This window comes from Paramisgurnus dabryanus, chromosome 23 (genome assembly GCF_030506205.2).
Source record: "Paramisgurnus dabryanus chromosome 23, PD_genome_1.1, whole genome shotgun sequence".
NCBI lineage: Eukaryota > Metazoa > Chordata > Actinopteri > Cypriniformes > Cobitidae > Paramisgurnus > Paramisgurnus dabryanus.
This window is the reverse complement of record NC_133359.1, coordinates 26,454,474-26,480,929: the sequence shown is the minus strand read 5'-3', so window position 1 is coordinate 26,480,929 and position 26,456 is coordinate 26,454,474. Positions and strand designations below refer to the sequence as shown.

Genomic DNA, 26,456 nt, shown 5'->3' with positions numbered 1-26,456 from the left:
GTCTTTGAAAAATATGCTAGTTTATGGCATTTTGGAATCTCAATTTGATGTTGACAGGTGTTTTTTTCTGTTGTATCAGCGCGTTTGATATGAATCTGGAGCAGAAATGGAAGACGAGAGAACAACAGCTCAAACTTCAGATCGCTCAGCTGGAGATGGCGTTAAAATCTGACCTTACAGATAAAAACCAGATTCTGGATAAGATCAAGGCAGAGAGAGGTACAATATCATACATGTGACTTCAAAGAGTTCAAAACTGGTACTGTGTTAGACTCATTGTTATTTCATTTTTCACTGAAGATCTGAATGAAAACCTCGCAGAAGAGAACAAGCAGCTTCAACTGCGTTACCTTGAACAGAAACAACAACTGGATGAAATTAAAGATCGCATGAAGTTTTTTACTAAGGTAAAATGTGCTGTAGTGAATAGTTGACATTTAGCATACATTTAATTTGATCAGATTCTTTCAGTTTTGCGATGAATTGTTTTTTTTACAAAAAAAAAAAGGAAATTTCTGATACTATTGTGTACAGGAAAGTGAAATAGACGCTGCTGAACTGAGTGAAGCCCTAATGCTCATTAAGGTAAGATTGGAAACTATCAGATATTACAAAGAAATGCAACTTGTATGTAACATTTGTGTATATTGTTGTTTGTGACCGTGTAGGTTCGTAGGAGTCAGAAGAGCGGACATCTAGGTTTCCTGGAGAAGGTGGATGAGGACGTGAAGGTGGATGTGGAGCGTTCTCTCAGGGATCTGCAGGCCACTTCTGCTGAAACCGTCCAAGAGCTGGAGAAGACCAGGAACATGCTTATTATCCAGCACAAGATCAACAAAGACTATCAGGTTTGATCAATAACTAATGATCATCTGCTAAACAATTTTGAAATTATATTTTGCATTTATTTGAAAATCATCTGTCACTGTGTTGTTCTTGGCTATATATGGTTTGAAATATGCAGGAAAGACAATGGCTGTGTTTTGAAATAGCTCCCTATTTTGCTAAATTGTGTACTACCCGCATGGTTGACTTGGTTTATATCTCTGTGTTGTTGTAGGCTGAGGTTGAAGTGGTCACTCGTAAGATGGATGATCTAAAACTTGAATATGAGTTGAAATCAGAGAAACTAACTCAAGTACTGGATGTGAGAACTGCCAAGATAAAGAAACTCGAAGGTTTGGATGCATCAAAAACATTATCTTTATATTGAGCATGCACCTATACAAAATTTCGATACTGATATACTTGGAATGACATTTATCCATAACGATAGATAAGGATAGTTTTGCTTTTACTTACTGTATTATATTTTGAAATCCTAGAAGTGCAGAGTGTAAAAATAACAATATTTTAACAATCAGCCGATGTCCGATATAGTGGGGAAAAAACTAGTGCTGGGCAAAGATTAATCGCGATTAATCGCATACAAAATTAAAGTGATTTTTTGCATAATATATGTGCGTGTACTGTGTCTAATAATTGTGTATGTTTAACCACACACACATTTATATATTCATTTCAGAATTGTTTTACTTATATATAATTGTTTTTAATTTATTTTTAATATAGAATATATAAAAATATAAATAAATTAGGGCTGTCAAAAGATTAATCGCGATTAATCGCATCCAAAATAAAAGTTTGTGTTTACATAACATATGTGTGTGTACTGTGTATAATTATTATTTATATATAAAAACACACCCAATCATGTATATATTTAAGAAAAAATTGTTATATTTATATATAAAATATTTATATTTATATATAATATAAATGATAGAAATGTATATACAGTATTTAAATGCAAATATTTCTTAAATATATACATGAATGTGTGTGTATTTATATATACATAATATTTATACACAGTACACACACATATGCTATGTAAACACAAACTTTTATGTTGGATGCGATTAATCGCGATTAATCTTTTGACAGCCCTAAAATAAATATATATAAACATGTAAATGTTTCTTAAATACATACATGATTGTGTCTGTATTTATTTATACATAATAATTACACACAGCACATACTTATATATTATGCCAAAAATCACTTTTATTTTGTATGCGATTAATCGCGATTAATCTTTGCCCAGCACTAGAAAAAACTGCTGATACTGACTACAGGCCAATATATTGGTGCATCTCTACTTTACATAAGCGAACAGTCTGAGATGTCAAATATTTGTTTTCAATAAAACCAATTTGTCCATGCAGCCCAGCTGAAAGACATTGCCTATGGAACCAAGAGCTCTGTTTTTAGACCCGATATAACCGAAGAGCACGCTACAGATGAGTTGGATGAAACTCTTTGCTTGGCTCGAGGAGAAAACCTTCTGGAAATCCACCTGGGAACAGCACGTTTCTCTTCTGATGCTGTACAGTGTTTGGACAAAGACCCGTCCACTTTCTGCACATACGCTTTTTATGACTTTGAGCTGCAGTCTACAGCTGTGATGCGAGGTGACCATCCAGCGTACGACTTCACATCTCAGTATGTGGTGAGAGTAGATGAGCTCTTTTTGAACTACATCCACAACAGCTCTGTTACTGTGGAGATCCAGCTGGCCGAGGGTTTGAGTTTCCGCACGGTTGCGGCCGGACAGCTCAGGTTAAATCAGCTGCTGGAAAGAGATGGGAAGGTGTTTGGCACCATCCAGTTAGTTGGTGAGTCTTCACACTGCCTGCTGTTATTGCTATCAAGGACATTTATTCCAAGCTTTTGACTGCTATAGTTTTAAGTTAACGAATGACCAGTAGAAGGTATTTAATTAAATAACTAACTAGGTTTCAGAACAAAGCTAATATGTGACCCTGGACCACAAAACCAGTTGTAAGTCGCACAGGTATATTTGTAGAAAAAGCAAAAAATACATTGCATGGTTCAATATTGACAATTTTTCTTTTATGCCAAAAAAATCATTAGTATATTATGTAAAGATCATGTTCCATAAAGATGCCATTTTGTACATTTCCTACCGTAAATATATCAAAACGTTCTTTTTTGTGAGTGGAAGAAGCAAAATCGTGCGGCAGCATTTTTCATTGTTTTCACAAAAGTTTAATGCCTTCAAGAGAATGTTCTTCTTTAAAGCAACACCAATGGTTTTTTTTTACCTTAAAATAACGTTTCCAAAAAAGTCGAAGTAGGGTGAACGGCACTTTCACATTCGCTTTGCAGCCCTCTATCGGCCAAAACCGCACTAAAGAAGTTTCCAACCGTCGGGTCGTGGTCCTGTAGTTCGAGTGAAAACTACAAAAACTTGCTTTACGGCAGACCTACAATCCACTCAGAGCCAGCTTTGCTGCGATAGGCTAAATTATTTATGACAGTGGTAATGGACAATTCCGCTTCCTGTAGGGGGAGCAAAGAGCAAAAACTCTTTGGTGTTGCTTTAAATATATAAACATACAATATATTAAATGAAAGGACAAACCCTCTGCTTTCAAACAACAACAACAACAAAAAACGTTTCATGTTACCTTTATTTGTTATACCTCTCAAATATGGGTAGGTTTCTTCAAAAATACAAAATTTTGAGCAAAAAACTGATATAATTGCGTTTTTGTGAAGGAATTTTGATAGAGATCAGATTCAGGGCGATGATCAAAACATGGAGTTTGAGCTGTTTGCCCTAGGGCTATACTTCTGGGTTTTATAAGATGCATAAGAGTGCCACCTGGCGGATAATATTGGTATTACGGATTGCTGGAAATACTCGTCATTGGCAGGGATGCGTTTTCTCTTGATAAGTTAACTCGTCAATGGCGGGGAAAGAGTTAAATTTTTCACCCTCAGATTCCAGATTTCCAAATCGTTGTATCTCGGCCAAATATTGTCCTGACAAACTGTACATCAAAGGAAAGCTTATTTATTTAGCTTTCGGATTATGTGTAAATCTCAATTGAAAAAAAATGGACCCTTACGGTTCTGTGGCCCAGGGTCACATTATTGTAATATATTTAATAAAAGCAGAAGAGATTTCATGAATCTTTTTATAAAAGATTTGAAAAAAAAAGTGTATTTATTGACAATGCTATTTGTAGATTTTGGAACCAATACAATCGGAGGAAACCCTTATGTTTGTCAGCCTAGCAGGTAGATTATCGGTTTAACCGATATACCGGCCAGACCAACCAAATGGTGAAAGACTTCCAAATAAATTGTTATATGGTCAGGGGTGTGATTCTTCCGGATAAATCCGGAATTCCGGCTTTTCCGACCTGAAAATGAGGCTTTCGTGAATCATGCAAATCCATTTTTTGAGTGCGTGTGTGTGTGTGTGTGTGTGTGTGTGTGTGTGTGTGTGTGTGTGTGTGTGTGTGTGTGTGTGTGTGTGTGTGTGTATAAGGCACCGTTATAAATGACCGCATATCACTCCGCAAGCAGTCTTATTTATTTGTCACGATGGAACTTCATTCAAAGCAGAGCTCACTAAGCTTGCAGTCGGATCTCCGGCGTGTGGTGTGGTAGTGGCTGCGAATAAAAAAAATCATGTGTTCGCCTACAAATAATATGAGAGGAACACATATTTCACTCTCAACCAAACTAACAAACCAGCCAATAAGAAGTAGAATAGGGAGGGGTCTTTGAGGTGTGGCTGAGATCCAGCTGCAGATGCCGCGCGGCCGCGGAGAAGTCATAATAAGTTAACTTTATCAGCAGGATGAAGAGTAAGTATATGAAGCAGACGACCTAATTGATAAATTACTTAAATCAGTGGTGCTGGGCATGGATAGAAGGATTAGGCAGAGACAAACAGCATTTTAGTAAGAATTTAAGAGAACCTGCCAGGTGTTTGCTGCTTTGACAAAACTGTCCGTTTTAAATCAGGCTATGCCAGTAATGTAAATATCAGATTTCTCATCGAGGTGAAATGCTGTCTCGCGATATCAATATAAAGTTGCTTTTTTTGTCAAAAAGTTTGCTTGCATTATATTATTCTGTAATCACATACGTTAACGCATGCATATACGCAAATCAAATCAAACGTCATCCTGACGAACACACACGTACGTTTGCTTCTCTTAATGGTTGGTGAATCTGGCAGTAACGCTTGCGATTACAGAATAATATAATGACAAACACAAACATTCGTGGATCTGGTTTGTGAAATGCGAAGCTCTTTACTGTTGGATGCTTTGCCAAAAGAACTATACAAAAGACAAATGCACTTGATTGCCTTTCCAGAAAGTCACAACATCATTTGAATTAAGTAACTTAAATGTTACAGTATCCACTTTAAATTCAGCGTTCAAATGTTGTAATCAATAATTAATCTGTATTAAATGCCCCCACTAATTATTCTATAAACATTAAACATGTTTTGACCAATGGCGAATCTCATTTATCAAGTTGTGTATATGGTTTGTGTGCCCTATTATTATTACAATATGCAACCAAAGATTTTACTAAAAGGGCACAAATTTGTTTACAAGAACATAAAAATCCTCATAGATGTAGTCACTTATTTTTACTCTCAAAATGCACCACATTGATATATTTACCTTTAAATGCACAAAATGATTTTGTTCAGTCTGATGCAGTGGCAAGGCTATATAATGGTCAGGGTGGCACTTGCCCATGCAGATTGACGATTCGCCATTCAGATCGATCAATTTCGAGGCCAAATTATATTTCAACTGTATTTCATTTTATCTATATGTGTATGTGCGTGTATGCGTGCATATGTATGTAGCCACATCATGGTAGGTGTGCCGTATATTTTCCTGCTTTTTTGTCCTTCGCCAATCACACCTATGATGGTTTCCTTATGTTTGTAGGTGTTGCAGATGAGATCCAGATGTTTGGTTCTCTGGAGTACTGGCTTAAACTAAAGGTTCCTATGGAACAAGCCATTTGCCTTTATAAGGAGAGAGTCAAAGCACTTGGTTACCTCAACACAGGCACAAGAGACACTCAGGTAATATTTCAATCCTATCTAGAGCTAGTAAACATGCTGAGACCTAGTCGTTTGTTGCTAAAAGACCCTGCAAAATATAATTTTCTTAAAGGAACATGCCCACATTTTGGGAATTTAGCTTATTCACCGTATCCCCCAGAGTTAGATTAGTCCATACATACCTTTCTCATCTCCGTGCGTGCTGTAACACTTCTGACACAGCCCCCGCTAGCTTAGCTTAGCACAAAGACTGGAAGTGAATGGCTTCAGCTAGCATACTGCTCCAAATAAGTGACAAAATAACACAAACATTTTCCTGTTTATATGCTTTGATTTGTATAGTCATAGCGTGTACAAATAACAAGGTCATATGAGACACAGCCATTTTTTAACCCTATACATACTGGGAACTATATTCTCAGAAGGCGAAGCACTGCTACTTGGGTGAAGTGATTTGCACAACTTTGACCGAACTCTCTGCTCCTCACCAGGGGGCTTCTCGGGTGCAGTAGTAGCAGTGCTTCGCCTTCTGAGAATAGAGTTCCCAGTATGTATACTGTTAAAAGATGGCTGTGTCTCATATGATCTTGTTATTTGTACACGGTGTTACTATACAAATCAAAACATATAAATAGAAAAATGTTTGTGTTATTTTGTCACTTATTGGGAGCAGTATGCTAGCTGGAGCCATTCAATTCCAGTCTTTGTGCTAAGCTAAGCTAGTGGGGGCTGCGTCAGACAGAGTTACAGCATGCACGACGATGAGAAAGGTATGTATGGACTTATCTCACTCTGGGGGAGATACGGTAAATAAGCTACATTCCCAAAATGTGGGCATGTTCCTTTAAATAATTTTGTATTTTCAACTTGTTTTTCAGTAAAAGTGTGAACATCCTTAAAACAAAGATATTGTTTAAGATTTTCATATGAGACCATGGACCACAAAGTTCATAAGTAGTCATAAGTAGCATGTGGGTATATTTGTAGCAATAGCCAACAATGCATTGTATGGGTCAAGATATTGTTTTTATGTCAAAAATCATAGGATATTAAGTAAAGATCATTTTCCATTTTGTAAATTTCCTACTGTAAATATATAAAAATTATTTAATATAAGTAATAAATTGGCAGTTGTAGCCTAGTGGTTAGAGAGAGTCAGGCTTCTAACCGAAAGTTGCTGGTTCGAGTCTCACGGCCAGCAGGTTGCGTCTGTGGTGCCTCTGAGCAAGGCACCTTACCCTAAATGCTCCCTGGGCACCGGGATAGCGGCCCCTCACTGGGATGGGTTAAATGCAGAGGTCACATTTCGAGTATGCATTGCATAATTTTTTTTTGGACCAGGTCATGAAGTATCAGTGATGTTGTTTGTCACGTGAATTTTTTTTTTTAAATTTCGCTTGTTAAATTACATTTCACCATGAATATAGCCTTAGAAGCTGGTATGGCGTTGAAAAGAAAAGAAAGAAAGAAAGAAAGAAAGTTGTGACATAAGGAATGCTGTTTCTGAGTCCAAGCCTCCACTGATTTTAAGTGAAACTACAATCTAAACAGCCATTTATTGGCATTGTTCATTAATTTTACACATTTTAAGCAAATTTTTTATTTTCTCACAGTTTACACTCCATTATCAGGCTCACAGCATCTCAGACATAGGTCATAAAAATTCATCTTTTAAATCCATGAAAGTCAGGGAAAATTCAGGGAATTTGACATTTGGCTTAGAGTGGGAACCCTGTGAACCCTAATCTTTACAAAAACTGAATTAATGATAAAACATTTTTAATATTTAGTGTGTGAAAATCATTTTTTACCTTTACCTTTTTTGCTACTAATTAAAATAATTTATAATAAAGCTGAAGTTTTGTATACAAAATGCTAACTTTGAAATTAGTAACAACAAGAAAAATGAGTCTACCATGTTGTCTTTCCACTTAGAATAAAATAAAACAAAACATTTAAGATGCGGTAGTAAAACCTTTCTTTAGGGATTTTTTAAACACATTTTATTTTTTTACCCAAATGTGGCTTCTTTAGTAAATTTGTTTTATTTAAGGGATTTTTTTATAACTTTTACTGGAAAACAGCAGATGTTTTAATAGATTTGCTGTGCACCAATCCTGACACCAGTTTCTCCTTCAGGTTGTTTGGGATTCGGTTCCTAGTTCCTCATCATCAAGTAATGGCGATCTAAACGAACTAAACATCACCTTACACTCCTGCTGTAATCTCAAATCCAGAGGTCCACACACTCAGCCAAGTCCTTACGTCATCTACAGACTCTACAACTTCCCTGATCACGACACACCGATCATATCCTCATCAAACGAACCGCAGTTTGAAGATCACATGGTCTTTCCCGTGACAATGAACTCTGACCTTGATGCATTCTTGAGGTCAGAGACTCTGGTGATGTACGTTTTTGATGATTTAGATGTTAAGGATCAGATGTATCTGGGGAAGGCCAGAGTACCACTCATCTCACTGGCCCAAGACAAAACCATCACGGGTGAGAAGAAAAACAACTGAACTTTTAGTCATTTGTTTAGTTTAATGCTAAAGCTTTGAGCATAATGCAAGTTTTGTAGCAACCACAAGTCATTAATTTTCATGGATAGTTGAGGATTTCTCAGTTGATAAAGTGCCTTTTATTATTTTTCTGTCTCTTATATGTGTTTTTTTAGGTATGTTTGAGCTAACAGACCCTGCCGGACTTCCCAGTGGCCAAATCAACGTGACACTAAAATGGAAGTTCAGATACCTCCCTTCCTCATCCTCAGCTGTCGAAACACAACAGACTAAAATGATCAGCAGTGAGACACCAGAGAGGCAGACATCAAAGATGGAAAAAACACAAAGCGAGACCCTGACGCCTAAAGACCCTCCTCTGTTACCTCAACCTGTCCCTTCAGAGGTAACTTTACTCTTACTTAAACACTGTTCAGTCATTAATGACCTTAAATCTGACTGTGAATTACTGTATATAAACAATCAGGCTGTGCTGTTTTGTTTATATAGAGCAGAGCTAGTCAAATGGCGGCCCACGGGCCAAATGCGGGCCTTTAATCGTCTTTATCCGGCCCTCCGGTCATCCTTGTCTGATTTAAAATGTAAAATAAAGCTTGGTTACTTTAAATATATTCCTAGATTAAAGGCTCTTGCGCTGGAATGAGCTTCTCTCCCATGTTGACAAGGATTTATGATTAAACTGAAATTTCATTACAACTTCCACTAGGGGGCAAACTCCAACAGTCGTGTCTAAATGTAGGGTACAATGGAAAGGTGGTTTAGCCTATATATCTTTAAAATATTAAAAAAGAAAACTTGAACATCAATTTTAGTAATTAGGAAAAGGCTATATGTTGTGAATACTTGCAATGTAACAGTTTATAAAAGTTAAACCGTTATAAACACTTTTTATTTACACTCGCACTTTTTTGTGCAATGATCATAGTTGAACTATGAACATTTCGGTTTTGCAATGTTAAACCGCAATATATATATATTTTTAATTAAAAAGAAAATATGACTTTTCAGTAATTAAGAGGCAAAATACTGTATTTTTTTATTTATTTTAAATGCATATTTTTTAATATATGACCTGTAACAAGAAGTAACAAAAAACACAAAAGTTATAACATACTGTATATAATAATATATATAATATATGTAAAGGTGAAAATATATAAAAGGTAAACATAAAAAACATTACATTTTTAAAATCTGGCCCTCAAAGAAGAGTAGGCGAAGACTCCTGATATATGGTTTCATTAGTTACTGCAGTTCAGCAAAATGACTTTATTTGCAACTTAACATAGTCGTATCGTATATGTATTATTGCTTTTATTAAACCATTGCTAAAATAACTCTGCTTATGAGTTGTAGCATTGCTCAAATGCAGATTTTAGCTTCTCTTGTTTGTTTCCTGTCCCGTAGACTCCAATGCCCAAACCCAGACAGCGGACTCTAACAAAATCAGCTACTAAAAGAGTTTCTTTTGTGGACGTCTCAGAGCTTGAAAAACAGGTAAATTACAGTACCCCTGCTTTGGTTTTAGTACTGACATTTGTCTTTAAACACACAAACACACACTTTTTCCATTGCTTTTTCTTGGTATGATAAAGATAACGATTACTGGAAAGATTTGACTAAAATTGATCTTTCTTGATTGTACTTTTGTTATTAGATGGAGGAGACTACTGCACCTGATGATGATGATGATAAAGAGACAGGGTCAACTGTAACCCCTGTGCCAAAGGTATGTTCAATATACTGTGGATTCTTCAATGTGTAAATGAACAAACATTCACACCCCATCACATTCTGTTCCTCAGACGATCACAGTGGTCGAGGCTGTGCAGCCTGCTGCAGTCAGTGATGATGAGGATGAGGAAGAGTCTCGCTTTTCTGAAGGTCAGCTGATTACTGCCAGCTCTCAATCTGATGGGTCTGAGATTTCAGAGGATCTGGAGGAGCCAATAACAGGTGTTTATTGTCATTTGTTATTATCTGCTTTAAAGACGAGACTCGAATAAGCTTTATTATTGCCACACAAATAGTGCTTCTAGTATGGAAAAGAGTGTGTGTAGGGCTGCAACTAACAATTATTTTCATAATCGATTTATCAAATAAAAGTCTAAATATTTACTCAGATTTTTCACTTATTATAGCTAAATAAGGCACTATTAGGGTATTTATTTGTAGAAGTGTACGTTTAAAAGTGCAAAAGCCATACACTACTACAGAGTTTTACTAATATAATCTTTTTGATTTTAATATTTTAAGCCTTAAATAAAAAAAGTTTGTGCAGATTTTAATAGTTAAACATGTCTACATGGATGTCCTGGTGAATAAATGTTGCCACAAATAATTAAACTAATTTTAATCGTCACCTTAATGAGAATTAATATTATTCGTTATTAACCCTCTGGGGTCTGAGGGTTTTGGGACACTGGCAGAGGTTTTAAAATGCTCTACATTTGGTCTTTTTTAGTCACATATTAGTGGCTAAAAACTGTATTCAGCAGAAACTGTGCTACATTAATACGTGAGTAACATGCATGTACATGTTTGCATTTTTAAGGAAATTATGTTTATGCATGGTTAGTAAAAATATTTTAAAAGTTGCTGAAATAAAGCAAGGGAACACATACTAAACATTTGTTCACAAACAAAAAGACAAGAAGTTGACAATTTGCTACAAAAACCAACAACGTCACAGACTTACTAATTGATAATGAAATTCGTTGACAACAAATGATTATTATTATAGATTTTATCTATTAGTTGTTGCAGCCTTAAGTGTGTGTGTTTATTTGTATTGCTGCAGACAGGAAGCCACATATGAATGCTTTGGTAAAGCGATGCTTAGTGCTGTGTTATGGTCGTTTCAATGAGGGAAACAGCTGTGTTATTGTTTGTCAGGCCTCAACGATGGTGTGTCATTAATATTGCATTCACCACTGCCAATAATCTGATCTGTTTCTTATTTACGGCCAACAACATAAATGTTAATGTGGGTTGACCTTGGTCAAGAGTCTGTATTTTAAGTGTTACATCTCTCTCGTACCTGCTGCTGTACGCTCGAGACAGCAGAGACATAAACAAATCATCTATATAACAATCATTCTGTGCATTATAGGAAGCGTAATATAGACATTGTTTGTCGTCCGCAGGTTTGGATGAGGACAGTGATGACTGTATCGTTCCTGCTCCGAGCACACATAAAACACAGGTACGGGTGTATATCCAGAATGTGTTCTTGGATTTGTTTATGTGTGCTTGGCTCAAGGACACTGTGAGAAACTCAGTGGTTTATAAACCTGCCTTGGTCGATGCACCAAAATGACAGTATTACAATAAAATGTACCAAAGCAAAACATACTGAAAACGTGGATTATTAGCTCTATTCCTGCAGCGTTTTTTTTTTTTTTTTTTTTTAGTTAGCCAGCCAGTGCCAGCATATTTTATGATTTTCACAAAAGTTTAATTCCTTTCAGAAAAACTTTCTTTTTTAAATAATATTAGCACATAATATAGACTCTCTGCTTTCAAAAAAAGTTTCATCATACCTTCATTTGTTCTCTTTTTATTAGCTTTCAAATATGGGTGGGTTAAATTTTTTTGACAAAAAGGCGAAGATAATTGCATTATAGAGATCAATTTTATAAATTGGGTAAGAGCACCACCTAGTGGATAGTAGCGTAAATATGGATTGCAGTCATAATTCGTCAAGGGTAGGGAAAGAGTTAAAGTGTATAGTTGGATCATTGTAATAAAAGTGATATAAACAGAAAACCCTAAGCTAAGCAAATCATGCCAAACAGGGTGATAGCAACCGAAACTCCATAAATGGAAAAATCCTTGTGGAGGAACATTGGCTTACTTTTTTGTAGTCATTTTGACTTTTGCAATCGATTTCAGAGCTTTGACAAAATGAATAATTTTGAAAAGCAAGTGATATACTCCATAATATAATTTTGCACATAGTTAATGCTGCATTCACACTAGCCGTGGTAGAGGCGTCAAGCCTCAATGTTAAGTCAATGTAAAGACGCGTTTACATGCGTCTGGAGGTCTCGCGGAATCCACCTCATCCGCATGTTGAGCAGGAAAAATCGGAACTTCACGTCAAAAAAATCACGCCAAGTTAACCAATCAGGAGCTTGCTAGAGTAGGAACATGATTTTAGGAAGCGAGCGGAGTCGCAGAAGCCCCTCCCATGGCGCAAATTTCCACGTGAATGTCTTGAATGACTAGAATTTTACGCGCGGCTTTCACACACGAATGTAGCAGAAAACTCGGAATGTTCAAGTATCCAACTACGTGTGAATAACGCGTTTTTGCCGCCTCTACCGCGGTTGGTGTGAATCCAGCATAAAACAACAATAGCGATATTATTGCAAACTATAATACTGCGTGTTTTAGAATAATTTTAAGGCTGTGTTGGATATTGCAGTAATTTGTATTTGTTATGCATTAATGAGATGCATGGTGTTCCTTTTATTATTATTATTCACAGCTATTTCAGTAAGCTTTTGATCAGTAAGTCCTTATAAGTCGATCTGAAATCACTATTAGTTTGAGTCGTTATTAACATGCGTTTGAAAAAGCAACACTCGTCAAACATCATCACTATACATATTCTTTATTATCATGAAAATACCTGAAAATGTTTAAAGAACAGCAATATAAAAATGTTCTTAAGCCATTTCCTGGAGCTGCGTGTGTGGTTCTTCATCTGCAGAGCATATTCAGTTCCCTTTCAATACGGTTCACTTCGCATTGCGTCAGTTAGCTGACGCTATGGGGGAAACTCCTGTTTACTCCGTGACTGAAGCCTATTGGTTAACGTCTGTACAAAGTACAGACCAATGACGTTTGAACCCGCGCGCGGGAGGAACGCGTCCTTATATAAGCGCGGTTCAATCGTCAGGAGCTCATTATTTTCTCCTTCAGCGCGAACCTCTCGCTGCTCCGAAGAAAAAAAAGAAGCCTTACCTCGCCGTTGACAAAAGCCCTGCAGCGGAGTCCAGGCCTAGCGTCTTCCCCTGCCGTTTTCCGGCTGAGAACCGAAGATAGCAGAGTCCAGGTCTAGCGTCTTCCCCTGCCGCTTTCCGGCCGAGAACCGAAGATAGCCTTCGCTTGCCGTGGTACGAGCCCTGTGCAGCGGACACACGCCTGACGAGGTCTCCCCTGCGGCCGCCCGGTAAGATCAATATTTTTAATATAAAGCTATACGCTAAAAGAGCAGGTGCTGTTGTAATAGCGTCCAACACAGCGGCTCGGTGAGCCTCTCTGCTATGAATTTCCTCCGAGCGCGTTACCGGTCTGGCACCTCCCACGCCGGGACCGCGCTTATGCTTTGGTTGTCTTATCCATGTTTCGTGCTCCCCCTGCTGTTCCTCTCTCGCCGGGATGAACACACGGCGAGCCATGAGACTAGATGGATGCATAGACAAGCACACACGGACTAACCCCCCCTGTGTTCTGTCACACCGCAACCGTTGATGCTTACAGAGTCCCTTCGCTCCTCTCACATTCAGTGGCGAGATCTCTGGCACATATATTAATCCCCCGAGTGCATCGGGTGATACCGTCACGACGCATGGCTGTTCTGTCTGTGTTGCTGCTCCCCTCTGCCGTTCCTCTCTTGTTGAGATGAACAAGCGGGGAACCGTAGACCTGGATAGATGCATACGACAAGCAAACACGGGCGGTCTGCCCCTGTCTCTGTCATAGCACAGCCACTCGTGCTCCACGCTCGCGGAGTCCCTCGCTCCTTTCCCCACAGTGGTGAGGTCTCTTAACGGCTTAGCTAGCACGCGGTATTACGGCTCGCTGCCTCTAAATGCAGCTGTCCAGTGTTCAACGATTACAGAGCTTCATGCCCCTCCCCTCATGGAGCGGCGCGATCTCATTCGTCTGCTCGATAGGGCCGATTCGCCGCTATTGGAGCACCAAGAACACTCATTATAAGAGAGCTTCATGCCCCTCCCCTCCTGGAGCGGAACGATCGCATTCGTCTGCTCGATAAGGCGGACACGCCTCTATTGGAGCGCTAAAACACTTATTATAGAGCTTTACTGGCCTGAGCCGATCTCACTTCAGATAGCTCATTCTTCGTCTGCCTGGTAATTTCTCTCTGGTTTAGACGGAATCAGAGGCAGAACGAATTTGTTTATAATATACTGAGGCCCGAATACCTCCCTTTATTCAGTCCCGTCCTATATCAGTGCGCTGAATATTGGTACATTCTTATATATATACTAGGGCTGGGAAAAAAATCGATTTGATTTTAAAATCGAGTTGGCAGGTCAAATCGATTCATTTTTTTAAAAAATCGATTTTTTTAGATTTTTTTCTCCCCCTCTGCAGTATAGAGCAGTACATACAGTGTTTTCCAAACATAGGCTCTACTGGGCATTCCGCCCAGGTAAAATGGACCCGCCCAGGAAAAAAAATCACTTTACGAATTTCCGTATTTTCTGAACTCGACTGGATGACCCGTGTTTTGTTGAGAGAGCCCGTGAAGATGCACGCGTCATAAACTCATTATCCAGCGCATCATAAACTCATCATCCAGCGCGGCAAACTGGATCAACTGCAGCACATACTGAGGTAACTGAGCAGCCAGGGAACTACACTGCGACCAAAATGGTCGCATATGCTTATGTGCATATGTGTTTATAGCATCCAAGTTGGCCTCATTTTCCGTGCAAGCACGTTGTGTCTCTCCCGTTGAGTGTCCGTTCACGTGCTCTTCGTTTCTCAATGAATTGGGTGCGACGCGAAGCCAGCTCAGTGTCACATTGTATCCTTTATGTTTCTGAACTTGAGCAGAGTTTTACCATTAGAGGTCTTTCTTCCCTGAGAGGACCCGTACGGTTCCGGGTTTATATTAGAAATGGTCAGTCTGGTCCGGGTCGGTCCTAGTTTATTACTTTGAGTCCCAAGTATGATTAATATTGTGTGTAAAACCCGATTCGACCGGAGAACTGCCGTGAGCGCTACCTAAAGCTCGAGTGAAGTTTCAGCGTGCCTCCGGTTTCTATGGTGATGACAACTGGCTCTTGTTGCGCCCACGCGCTGCATTTTCTTTAATCCATTTTTTTATAATCTAATCTATACTATTAATAGACCATATCTTTTCTAAAATCTAAAAAGTTTGCACAGAGATTGTAGCAAAAAGCAGTGCTAATGTCAAGCCCATTGCACTGAACGAGCAAAGCTAAAGCTGACTCAGGATATAAAAAAACGCTAAGCTGTAATGTAAAGTCTGTCATCAGGACAGCAAGTAAACTTTTAAATCTGAAATAATGAGTGGATTAAGCTTTTTTAATCGGCAAAAGAGAAATAGAAAGCAGAAGCAGTAAAAGTGCCTATCTCTAGAAATTATTACCATTATAACATCAGTCACATTTATAATCTATAGACCTGCACTGTCTTTTAATATACTGTACATAGTATTGTATATATTGAGTTTGATAAAAGGGGTCATCAAATTGCTTCATATACCAGTGCAAAAACAGAAAGTGTTTTCGTGGTGCTTTGACAAACAGTGTCAGCTTTGTTCATGACAAAGAAAGTTTGGGGTGGTTAGATTAATGAATTATAATGTGAAATTAATATTAATGTTCAATAATTCAAAGTATTGTGTTGTGTCACACATTATTAGTTCTGTGTCACATGTATAGTAGACCATTTTTTGTCGGTGGATTATAATGACTGCCCTTTTCACCAGCTACCACCACAAGTAAATTTCAGATCTGTGGGAAACACTGACATACATTTTGCATTCGCCAATCTTCAGATCTGTGGGAAACACTGACATACATTTTGCATTCGCCAATCTTCATTCCTTTCCAATTTTTTGTTGATGCATTTTAATTAAATATAATAAACATATATTTTAAAAATATATACAGTTTGCAATTATTTTGTTTTAAATGGGGTCGGGGAAAAAAAATCGATTCGAATCGTAAATCGAGTTTTTTATAAAAAAATCTCAGATTTTTTTATGGGGACGAATTGCCCAGCCCTAATATATATACCCGGTTTTTCTGCCCTTTTAATAAACGGCAAAACCGCGGGCCTCACGGCAGACTTCCTCTCTGCGATGGGTTCAGTCTGACATTAAACCACCTAGACATACTACCCTGCTCCGTGAGCCGTTCGGTCACCGTCACTACTGAGGCTTGTGCACCTGAACGGCTGAGCTCTGGTCTCCGCAGCACAGCTGCATCAACAGAGAACGAAACTGTCTGGGAAAAAAGGGGTTATGTCGCGCCTCCGCTGGACTGCCCTGAAATGTTTTCTGTGTGCTGTTTATCCAAACATACTGTGTAATACTGTCGGCTATGCGACCTCACTATAGTGGCGAACGGTATTTAATTCCTCTAAAAAGAGTAATTTCCGTGCTTACTATACTGTGTATTGACACCCACGGTTGTACGGTGTCTCTAAACACTTTATCGCCTTACTGACAAGCATTCAGTAATACGCACACACGGCCCGCTGTCCATAAATCTATCGACGCTAGCCGAAAAAACCCCGGTTTGGCCATATACTGTGTATTGACACCCCACGACTGTACGGTGTCTCTAACACCTTTCTGCCAAATTCGCTCGCAGCCCACCTCAGTTTCTCCGCTACGATGCTGATGGCGCAAACGAGCACGGTCTTACGCCTGTTATTCTCTCTTCCTAGAGGAAGGACAGCCTCAGACTTTTGCATGGCTCCAAGCGTTTGAATCGCGCCCTCTCCGGACGGCCACTCAAAGGCTTACAGCCAAGCGGTTTATGACGTTTTTCGGCCATATAGCTGATTTATATTAGCGGATCCGAAGACGCTCACACCTCCGCTCCAATACTCAGAGATATTAAGGGTAATATCAACCTCAAGTGAGCTTGCTACCCGCCACAATAAGTTTCAAAGCTTAAAGCGCGCGCACAGTCAGACGCGCGCGGCATCTCGTTTAAGACGGGCACACGTACCCCTCTAACGAGCCTCAGAAAGCTGAATATCGTGGCATTCTGTTCATAAGTCCACTTCAGTTTGACTAAGCAAAGGTCCCGCCCCGAGCTAACGGCCGGGAAGCTTGCTTAAGTTACACACGGCTGCATGAAGTGCTGTCATTACGAGCTAGCCCAGCATTTGCTGTGGGTTGAACACGCTTTACGACGGCAATCAGCCTTCGGCGCGTGGAACGCCGTTTGTCTCATATAAATCACCTTGTACTGTGAATACGGTACATTAAGAGGATGATTTAGCACTGCAGCACTCTCGACCGTGTTATTGTGATAATGCGGTCGGGCAATCTACGGTGGTTTCATCATTTACCGAACCAGACTGAGATCTCGCCCCCTGAACAAGCTGACGAGTCATCTCCTTTATAAACTCATTGCATCGCTTTATAAGCTATGTTCAATCAGAGTGATACGCATCTCATGCTTAAACTACCAATATTAACCCATTACGATGGGCGTGCGGAGATGGCATCCGTGGGACACGACCTACATTACGTGCCTTATGACACATTGACACAAGCTGCTAGGACCCCTTTCACGAGGCGTCCTTATGCAAAGTCTGATCCATTCTGTCTAGTGACATTTGAAAGTCAAAACCCCCCGCGAATCGCCGGTGGAACACTTTTCTCCTCACTACAGAGGCACGGCGGCTCTCTCCCCTACCTATATCTATGTGGCCGTGATAACAGCGAACCACGCTTTTACGACCGACCATTCATTTAATTCACAAGCCTGTCATCTCTCAGATGCGGACGGCGGCGGTAACAGCGAACCATGCTTTTACGGCTGGCCATTCACTTTAATCATAAGCCTGTCATTTCTCAGATGCGGACGGTGCCCGAGGCACAGCGCTCTGGAACTGTCCAAGGTCCTGTATGACACATACGTCTGACGTACATCAGACGATCAGCTGTTCATCTGCGTCACAGATCACTCACTAGAGCACCTGTCAATACAGGTTATTTATGGATCGTTGACGTTATCACCTCCTGTGACAATTATGCTCACTTGTCTTAGAGCATGGGCATGGTCTTAGAGGTTTCTCATTTGACAATTGTGACACGGCCGGCTGGTCCCCGCCGTCCACGTTGTCAGTTTACAGCTTCGACATCCCTGCTTCACGCACTACTGAGGTTTGTTGCATTAAAGGTGCGCCCATTAGCTCACCTGTATGCACGATATGGTTTTTAATTATATGCGTCCACCGTGCGCTTAGAGAAGCTCACATGTACACGCTATAACATTTTGGTATACAATAAGATGCGCTTGGGAAAGCTCACCTGTATACACAGCTGTGTTATGCTTTGTGACACATACATTGTTGTTCATCTGTGTACGTTCACGGTGCGTTGGGTGCCCACCGTTACGTTCATCAATCATATCTGTACACATTCACGGCGCGTTCTGTGCACTGATTTATCTATACACATTCACGGTGCACTGAAGAGTTCACCCCTGTGCGCACAATTTATTATCAGAACACATGACGGCGCGCTCGAGAATCTTGCCGGCCTGTGCATTATAACACTCTGATTCATCTATATGCATTCACGATGTATTCAAGTGTTCACCTGTGCCCGTGCAATTTATAGTCAATACACATTTACGGCGCGCTTGGAAAGCTCACCGATCTGTGCACTATAACACTACCTATATGCATCCCGATGCGCTCGAGGGTGCACCTGGGTTCACACTATTGTGGTATCTGTATAATCCCACGCTACGAACCGTTCTGCCGCATATTATAGTCAGATCGGCCGTTCGTGAGCTTCGCAGATCACTCACTACGTATGTCTGTTGCTAACAGTGGTTATTTAGATGGATCGTTGAAACCATCGCACTGGCTCACGCCCCTCTATGAGCTATGTCCTATATAGAGCCCACTCTGTGCGAGTTTGGCTTCTTCATGAACTTGGTCTACAGGGGTATCTATATCTATATTTGATATCTGCTACGCGGCCGGCTGGTCTTCGCCGTCTACGTTGTCAGATTGTACAGCTTAAGGGCGATTTATAGTCGTGCATAGGTCCTACGGCGTAGCAGCGACGGCGTAGGTTCCGCGTCGGTTTTCATTTATACTTGTGCGTCGCCGTCCGCGTCGACGTGCAAACACACGCAAAACCGCTGGTTGGCAGTAATCACGCGTGTAACCACAGTAGCAGCAGAAGTCGTCAGAGAAGAAGAAGCTAAGCAAGTTAACCCACAAACGAAAAAGAAATAGCAACTTGTTGTGTATAATTTGAGAAGACCAGCAATGATGGAAGTAAATAAACAGCGACATATGTTGCAGTTTGAGTTAAATCACTCCTCAACTTGGCTCATCTTTGTTTTAATCGTCTCAACCGGAAATACCTATGACGCAGTTTTTTTACCTGACGGGAGGGGTTCTGGTGGACCAACCACAGAGCTTGCGGTCCGCCTAGAGCCAACGCGCTGTTAGGAATTTTGTGAGGTGCGCGTCAGGCTACGCAGAGCTACGCACAGGCTACGGATAGCCTACGCCGTAGCTACGGCGTAGCACCTACGCACGACTATAAATCGCCCTTTAGACGTCCCTGCCCTACAAGCGCAGGTTCTCTCGGCTCAATCATGCACGCTCATGCGTGTTATGTGTACACCACGGTGCGCTCAGCGAGCTCACCAACGTGACTCTGAATTTACTTATCTCGCACAGCCGCGGCGCGCTCGGTACCTCGCCGTCTTGTGCTATGTTATGTGCCCCCGGTGCGTTTAAAACCCCACCGTGTGCGCGTCAACAATTTATATGGTGCTTACACATTTGCTTTTAAAGCTGTGAATATGCCGGGTATAGGGCCACACGCAGTGTCTCTCCGGTAAGGCACTTCAGTACGTTGTGTATGCACGGCGTGATGGGATTACGTTCCCCCATAGCGTCAGCTAACTGACGCAATGCGAAGTGAACCGTATTGAAAGGGAACGCTTAGGTTACTCACGTAACCCCGGTTCCCTGAAATAACGGGAACGAAGCATTGCGTCTCTTGCCGTGCTACAAACGTCTACGCAGCGAGTGTTATTCGGCTGCGCGCTTCAGTCGAATAATAATGAGCTCCTGACGATTGAACCGCGCTTATATAAGGACGCGTTCCTCCCGCGCGCGGGTTCAAACGTCATTGGTCTGTACTTTGTACAGACGTTAACCAATAGGCTTCAGTCACGGAGTAAACAGGAGTTTCCCCCATAGCGTCAGCTAACTGACGCAATGCTTCGTTCCCGTTATTTCAGGGAACCGGGGTTACGTGAGTAACCCAAGCGTTTCTGCACGAGAGCGCCCTCTGGCTTTTGGATGTAGTGGCATTTCACCGTAATTCATTGAGAAGCATAGCAAGCATCATCGGCCGATCGATCAGAGCATCCCTACTTTTAATATTTTTATTTATTTATATTCACAAAACTTATCAACAAAACATTGATTAAAATTAAGAGACAAATTAAATGAAACGAAATTCGTCTTAAAGAAGCAAACAAAACGTATTAATTGGTCGAAAATTATGCCTGACCCACTTTTTTTTTTTCTCCCATCATATTGGCCTTCAATCCATTACAATGCCCTAAATGCCCTTCTGTGTGTAATATATTCAGACCGAGTCTGGTCATGTCAGCCAGTTTAAAGTTTTATGTAACATTGTGATGTGATTTTTTCCCCCCAGCCGTCCGAGTGCATTCATGTGGATATTGTTTCTCTGAGTTTGAAGCCGGGATCCAGAGTGGCAGAAGACAGTACGATCGTGCGGCTGTTTGTAGAGTACTGTTTCCTGGGTCTGCCGTCAGTCGAGACCCCGATGTCACTGAAGAAACCTCTGCCTGGACACAGTGTCTCCTACAACTTTAGTAATGGTAAAGAACATTATCCAAATAAACTACCACCAGTTATCTAAAAAACCAAATACATATATATATTTCCGCACAGGAATGCGTTAACGCTTGACGGAAGGCTTGTCTGATGCGTGGCCAACAGCCAATCACAGTGGCCACAACACATGCTCCAGTCTTCCATAAACATAATTGACTGTCTCTGCCTAGGTTATTTGCATAAGGCGATCTGATTGGTTGAAAAGTTGAGAATGTTTTTCAAAATAGATATGTAACCTAAAAAATGATGTCCATTGTTTGTTCTGACAGTGATTCATGTGGATATGAAGAATAACCAATCCAGACGTCAGACTCTGAGGGCGGTGTTGGAGGGCAGGAACAGACAGCTCGAGCAGTGAGACCTCTTTCTTTTATTCAGTCTCTCCTCTGATCTCTTAAATGTGTTGTTGTGTCATATGTGACTCCATCAATTGACCAGCTCTCTTATTGGCTGTCACAGCATAAAGTTCACAGTGGTGAGTGACCCTCCAGAGGAGGCGGAGCAGGAGGAGGAGTGTGAGGATGTGGGCGTGGCTTACCTGCGTATCCCCGATATCCTGGACAAACAGAAAGACATGAGGGATGTCAGTCTGAACAGTAAGTGCAGGGGGCGATTTGCTGGGTGGGATGGGGGGATTAACCCCACTTCTGGTCTTTATATCCCTGCCTCTGATTAATTATTTTTTATTCCCGGTGGAGACAAAATTGATCCCCATGATTAATGATCATCAAACAGCCATATAAACGGCCTAAAATAAAGATAGTGCGGGTGCAAGTAGGACTGGTTACATTCATATACATATTTTATATATATATATATATATATATATATATATATATATATATATATATATATATATATATATATATATATATATATATATATATATATATATATATATATATATATATATATATATATAGGAGCCTGTGGTTTCTAATTTATTTTTATAAATAAAAATATTTGAAAAACATCCCACCCTCATATTGCACCCTGAATAAATGTGTTTATACATTTAAATGAGCTGTATGTAAGTTTTGACTCTACTAAATCCCGAAAATGCTATATATTCGTATGTCATGATAACTAGATAACTAGTAAAAAATTAATTCTAGATAAAAAAAAATACGTTTTTTACTTGTAAGAATTGTATTTCTTACATCTGAGATACAATTCTTGATAATAGTAGCCTATTGTGACATTTTAAAGGCGGGGTGCATGATTTTTGAAAAACACTTTGGAAAAGCGAGGCAGTCCGAGTACCAAAACACACTTTTAGCCAATCAACAGTAAGGGGCGTGTCTGCTAACCAACATCGTTGCCTGGGTTGCGTATGTGTGGGGCGGGTCTATCAAACGAAGGTCCAGATTCTATTGGGGTAGGGGCGGATTTGTTTAGGTGATTTCAAATGTCCTTTGGCTTTCAGAGATCATGCACCCCGCCTTTAACTAGTAGAAATCCATTTTCTGATATCAAGAATTCACATTTTTACTAGTTTAAATTTAATTGTTGATAACAAAAATTCATATCCTAAGAATGAATAAAAGTCAAAGCGGTGGCTTGCCATAGTAGAGTCTGAGGATAAGGGGTCCAGGATAAACGTCTCCAGTATTTTAAATTTAGACTGCGGTACCAAGTTCATCCTCTAGATGTCAGTAATACACACTGCTCCTTTAAATATTCAAAAAAATAAAATAAAATATATAAAAGGCCAAAATGGGCTGTGTAGTTGCCAGGGTGCTGAAAAAGTGTTTAATTTGTTGATTATTGCAACATTTTCGCTTCAAATTATTTATTAAGTGGAAAGCAAAAGTCATAACACTGATGCACCAGACATTGTGGAGATGACAACATTTTTATACTTGCGCATCAAGCAAAAGTCAAAGACAAAAACAAACTAAAAAGAGAGAAAGAAGGAAAGGGGAGGATAATACAAAAAATTATTACAATAATGCGAAGATTTTTCAATTAAACCAATTTACACATTTTTCATATTTGTGTTGTATTGAACTGCATTTTTGTTGTATTTGAATCGATGGATACAATTAGGAATGCAGATACAACAAAGAACTTGAGTCAAACCAGAATCCTTATTTAATGGGAAGATACAGACATTAAATATTTGAGCTTAGGGTACTTTTATGTTAGATAACAACCTATCTAACATTTTATCACTGACGTACATTACTTTAAATTAGGGCACACATGTGATCTATTAATGCCACCTGGTGACTTCACTCTCTCTCTTTTCTTTGTCTCATGTAGTCGTGGATGTTCAAGACAGCAGTGAAGTGATCGGTCATCTCGTCGTGACGGTTGAAGCTCTGGACGCCCTGACGTCCATTCTGAGAGATCCAGAACGTGACCGGCCTCTGTCCTCATGAACTTGAATTTAAAAAAACCTGCTATACATCTTCCAGTTGTCCGTAATTTCTTTTTTATTTTGTCTGAATTTACCAAAGCATAAAGTACACCAAACAGTGAGAACATATGGGAACTTATGAATGTGAACGCCATCACATGGTTTAGGGCGTGAAATCGTTCCCTAATGTTTGTCTTTATGGCCTCCAGTGTTGCGTTTGATGGAGCGCTGATGTTTAGACCTTTAATAACTTTGCCTAATGAAAAGCCTGTTAAGCTTCATTAGCCGACGCTTTGGCAGGCGGCGATATTTTATTGAAGGTGCAAAATGAAATCTAACTGGATTTAATGAGATTAAATCAAGCTCTTTAAAATGCTAATGCGCATTTTCACGCATGTCGGGCTGTGGCGCGTGACGCTTCTGTATCTGTGTGTGAAATGAATTCAATACGTTACTGTTATCTGCCCTGCTACTTGAGATTTTGTTATAGGTGCGTTTTATTGCTGGATTTTGAATCTAAAACTTTGTAGATATTGCATTTACATACGTTTGTAAATGTTTTGTATTTATAAAAATTTCAGAGGAGTTAATAAAAGGTTTCAGTGTTTCTATTTTTTTGTAAGATCGAGTATTCGAGCATCAGTATTGATCAGTATTATTAGGATCTCTCTTACCAAGTTCATGTGCTCACACCATCAATAACCGTGTACATGATTTAATCAATATCATAGATCAATCAGATCAACTACTGCTGTCCGCCAACTACTCGCTTTCTCTCTTCCACTTTCCGCTATCATGCAAATGACCCTGTCACCTGAAAAGAGGACAAGAAAAGGTGTCCCACGGGGTCTCATTAGCCATTCAGAGTTAAGATGTGAGGTGGGTCGTGTTGTCATTTGAAGATGATTGGAGCGCAGCCCTTTGACAGCCATGACAGGCGGGTGGGTGGCCCCAGCCCCCCCTCCCTTTCCACTTTTGGCCCATCTGTCAAATCGCCGCTGAGCACCCTGGGAAATGATACACGGCCGGTGCTCATTTAGACATGTTAGGACAAGAGGGAAGTGTCATTTTTGTGACATGGTTAACCTGCAAAGGCCACATAATACTCTGGCAGAAGCTAAATGAATCGTTGGAGCCATTCACAGATATATTATTTTTAGCTGCGTCTCTCAGAGGGCACAGTCTGTGTAACTTGAATGCACTGTGAATAGTTTTAGATTAAAGTGTCTGCTGAATGCATGCATTTAAATCTAACCTTTCATGAATTGGTAACGATCTCATGTAAAACTTGAATGTGTCTGAATGGGCAGCATGGAGGCATTTTGCGCACCCAAGATAGAAAGACTCTTTACAGGTGCTGATGCATAATGTTAACCCAACTCCTCTGACTCAGCGCTGTACTTAATGTAAATGCTAATGTTTGAGGTGCTCTTGTGACGCTTTGTTGTGCTTGGACTATTATCTATAGTATTTTAAGGGTGGTTCTGAGCAGGTAGCATAGATTTTCAGTACATCGTCTATATGACTGGGCTTGTCTGAGTATGACTAACTTGTCAGTGGGTTTCACGGTGGGCACTCAAGCGCCTGCATGATCGAAGGTCCTTGAAGACAGAATTTCTGTCACACTTGCTCTTTTTGTAATATAGGCAGATTCATACTGAAATAACCTGACTGTAGGCGAGGTGTATTTACATGAGGAAGAGAGAGTTAGGAATGAACCAGATGGAAAAAAAAGGTTCTCAGCTGCAGTTAAAGTCCCCATGATGAAATCAAAACAATTTTATGTTTAAATCGAGTATTGCAGTGTTTATTATGAACAGTTTCTCCGTAAAGTAATTTTTTATATTCAGGTGCCCTCAAAATCTGAAAATGTACTTCCTCTGTGACATTCTCTGATGATGTCAGCTAGATGGCTTGGGCGGAGCATATGTTAACTCCACCCCCTCCAACTGTCAGTTTGTTGCGAGTTCCATTTCTGTGCCTACTTTTCTATATCCAATCAATTCACATAGGACCCACTATTTTCCTCATGTGACGCTGCGTCTGAAACCGCCTACTTCCATCACTGAAAAAAGTGACTCTCTTACGAAGATATTTCTACTGAAAACAAGACAAAAATACTAAAAATTCTTAAATGAAGATGTATTTTCTTGATGAGCAAAATTACCTAAGAAAATAAGTTTTTAGACAAAAAATATACAATTTAAGTAAATTTGTGCTTAAAACAAGCAAAAACATCTGCCAATGGGGTAAGCAAAAAAATCTTGAAAATTTTTCTTAAACACTAAATTCAAGAAAAATTTGCTTACCCCATTGGCAGATTTTTTTTATAACATGTTTAAATTGCCAATTTGTAGCTGCAAGCAAAAATGTGCCGTTTTTGGGTGTGTCCTTTAAAATGCAAATGAGCTCATAATGCAAACACTGATCACCATAATTGTGGTTTGTTAAAATTAAAACTCAATTGTGCTGTTGTTTATTATTTTCTCTCTCTGAGGCTGTTTACACTTGGCATTAACATGCGTTTTCGTCAATCGGATCACAAGTGGACGACGTTAATGCCAGGTGTAAACTGTGTTCAAAACGTTTTGAACGCATCCACTTTCGACCACTTTCAACGACATTCAGAGGTAGTCGAAACCACTTTTGATCGGATCGCTTTGGAGTTGCGGAACGCAATGTGGTTGAATGCGTTCGAACAGCCACACACGACCGCCTTCTCTCCGCCCATTTATCTAATCTGAGGTATTAAACACAAGTTTTACGTCTTTTTTTTACTTC

At 39.8% G+C, this 26,456-nt stretch overlaps 1 protein-coding gene across 1 annotated transcript in view; it reads left to right on the top strand.

Annotated features, from left to right (window-relative positions):
• The window catches only part of rpgrip1l (RPGRIP1 like), a 30,303-nt gene extending 5,896 nt beyond the window's left edge, over positions 1-24,407 (top strand). Inside the window, exons 10-26 of the mRNA XM_065291224.2 lie at positions 80-219; positions 301-407; positions 535-585; positions 669-848; positions 1,061-1,178; positions 2,232-2,681; positions 5,799-5,938; positions 8,057-8,423; positions 8,599-8,828; positions 9,851-9,940; positions 10,101-10,172; positions 10,249-10,399; positions 11,590-11,648; positions 21,111-21,297; positions 21,583-21,667; positions 21,773-21,909; positions 23,579-24,407. Coding sequence (XP_065147296.1) covers positions 80-219; positions 301-407; positions 535-585; positions 669-848; positions 1,061-1,178; positions 2,232-2,681; positions 5,799-5,938; positions 8,057-8,423; positions 8,599-8,828; positions 9,851-9,940; positions 10,101-10,172; positions 10,249-10,399; positions 11,590-11,648; positions 21,111-21,297; positions 21,583-21,667; positions 21,773-21,909; positions 23,579-23,697 — 2,683 coding nt within the window. The 3' untranslated portion in view covers positions 23,698-24,407. The remainder of the gene's footprint in view (positions 1-79; positions 220-300; positions 408-534; positions 586-668; positions 849-1,060; positions 1,179-2,231; positions 2,682-5,798; positions 5,939-8,056; positions 8,424-8,598; positions 8,829-9,850; positions 9,941-10,100; positions 10,173-10,248; positions 10,400-11,589; positions 11,649-21,110; positions 21,298-21,582; positions 21,668-21,772; positions 21,910-23,578) is intronic.
• Positions 24,408-26,456: the final 2,049 nt, after the last annotated feature.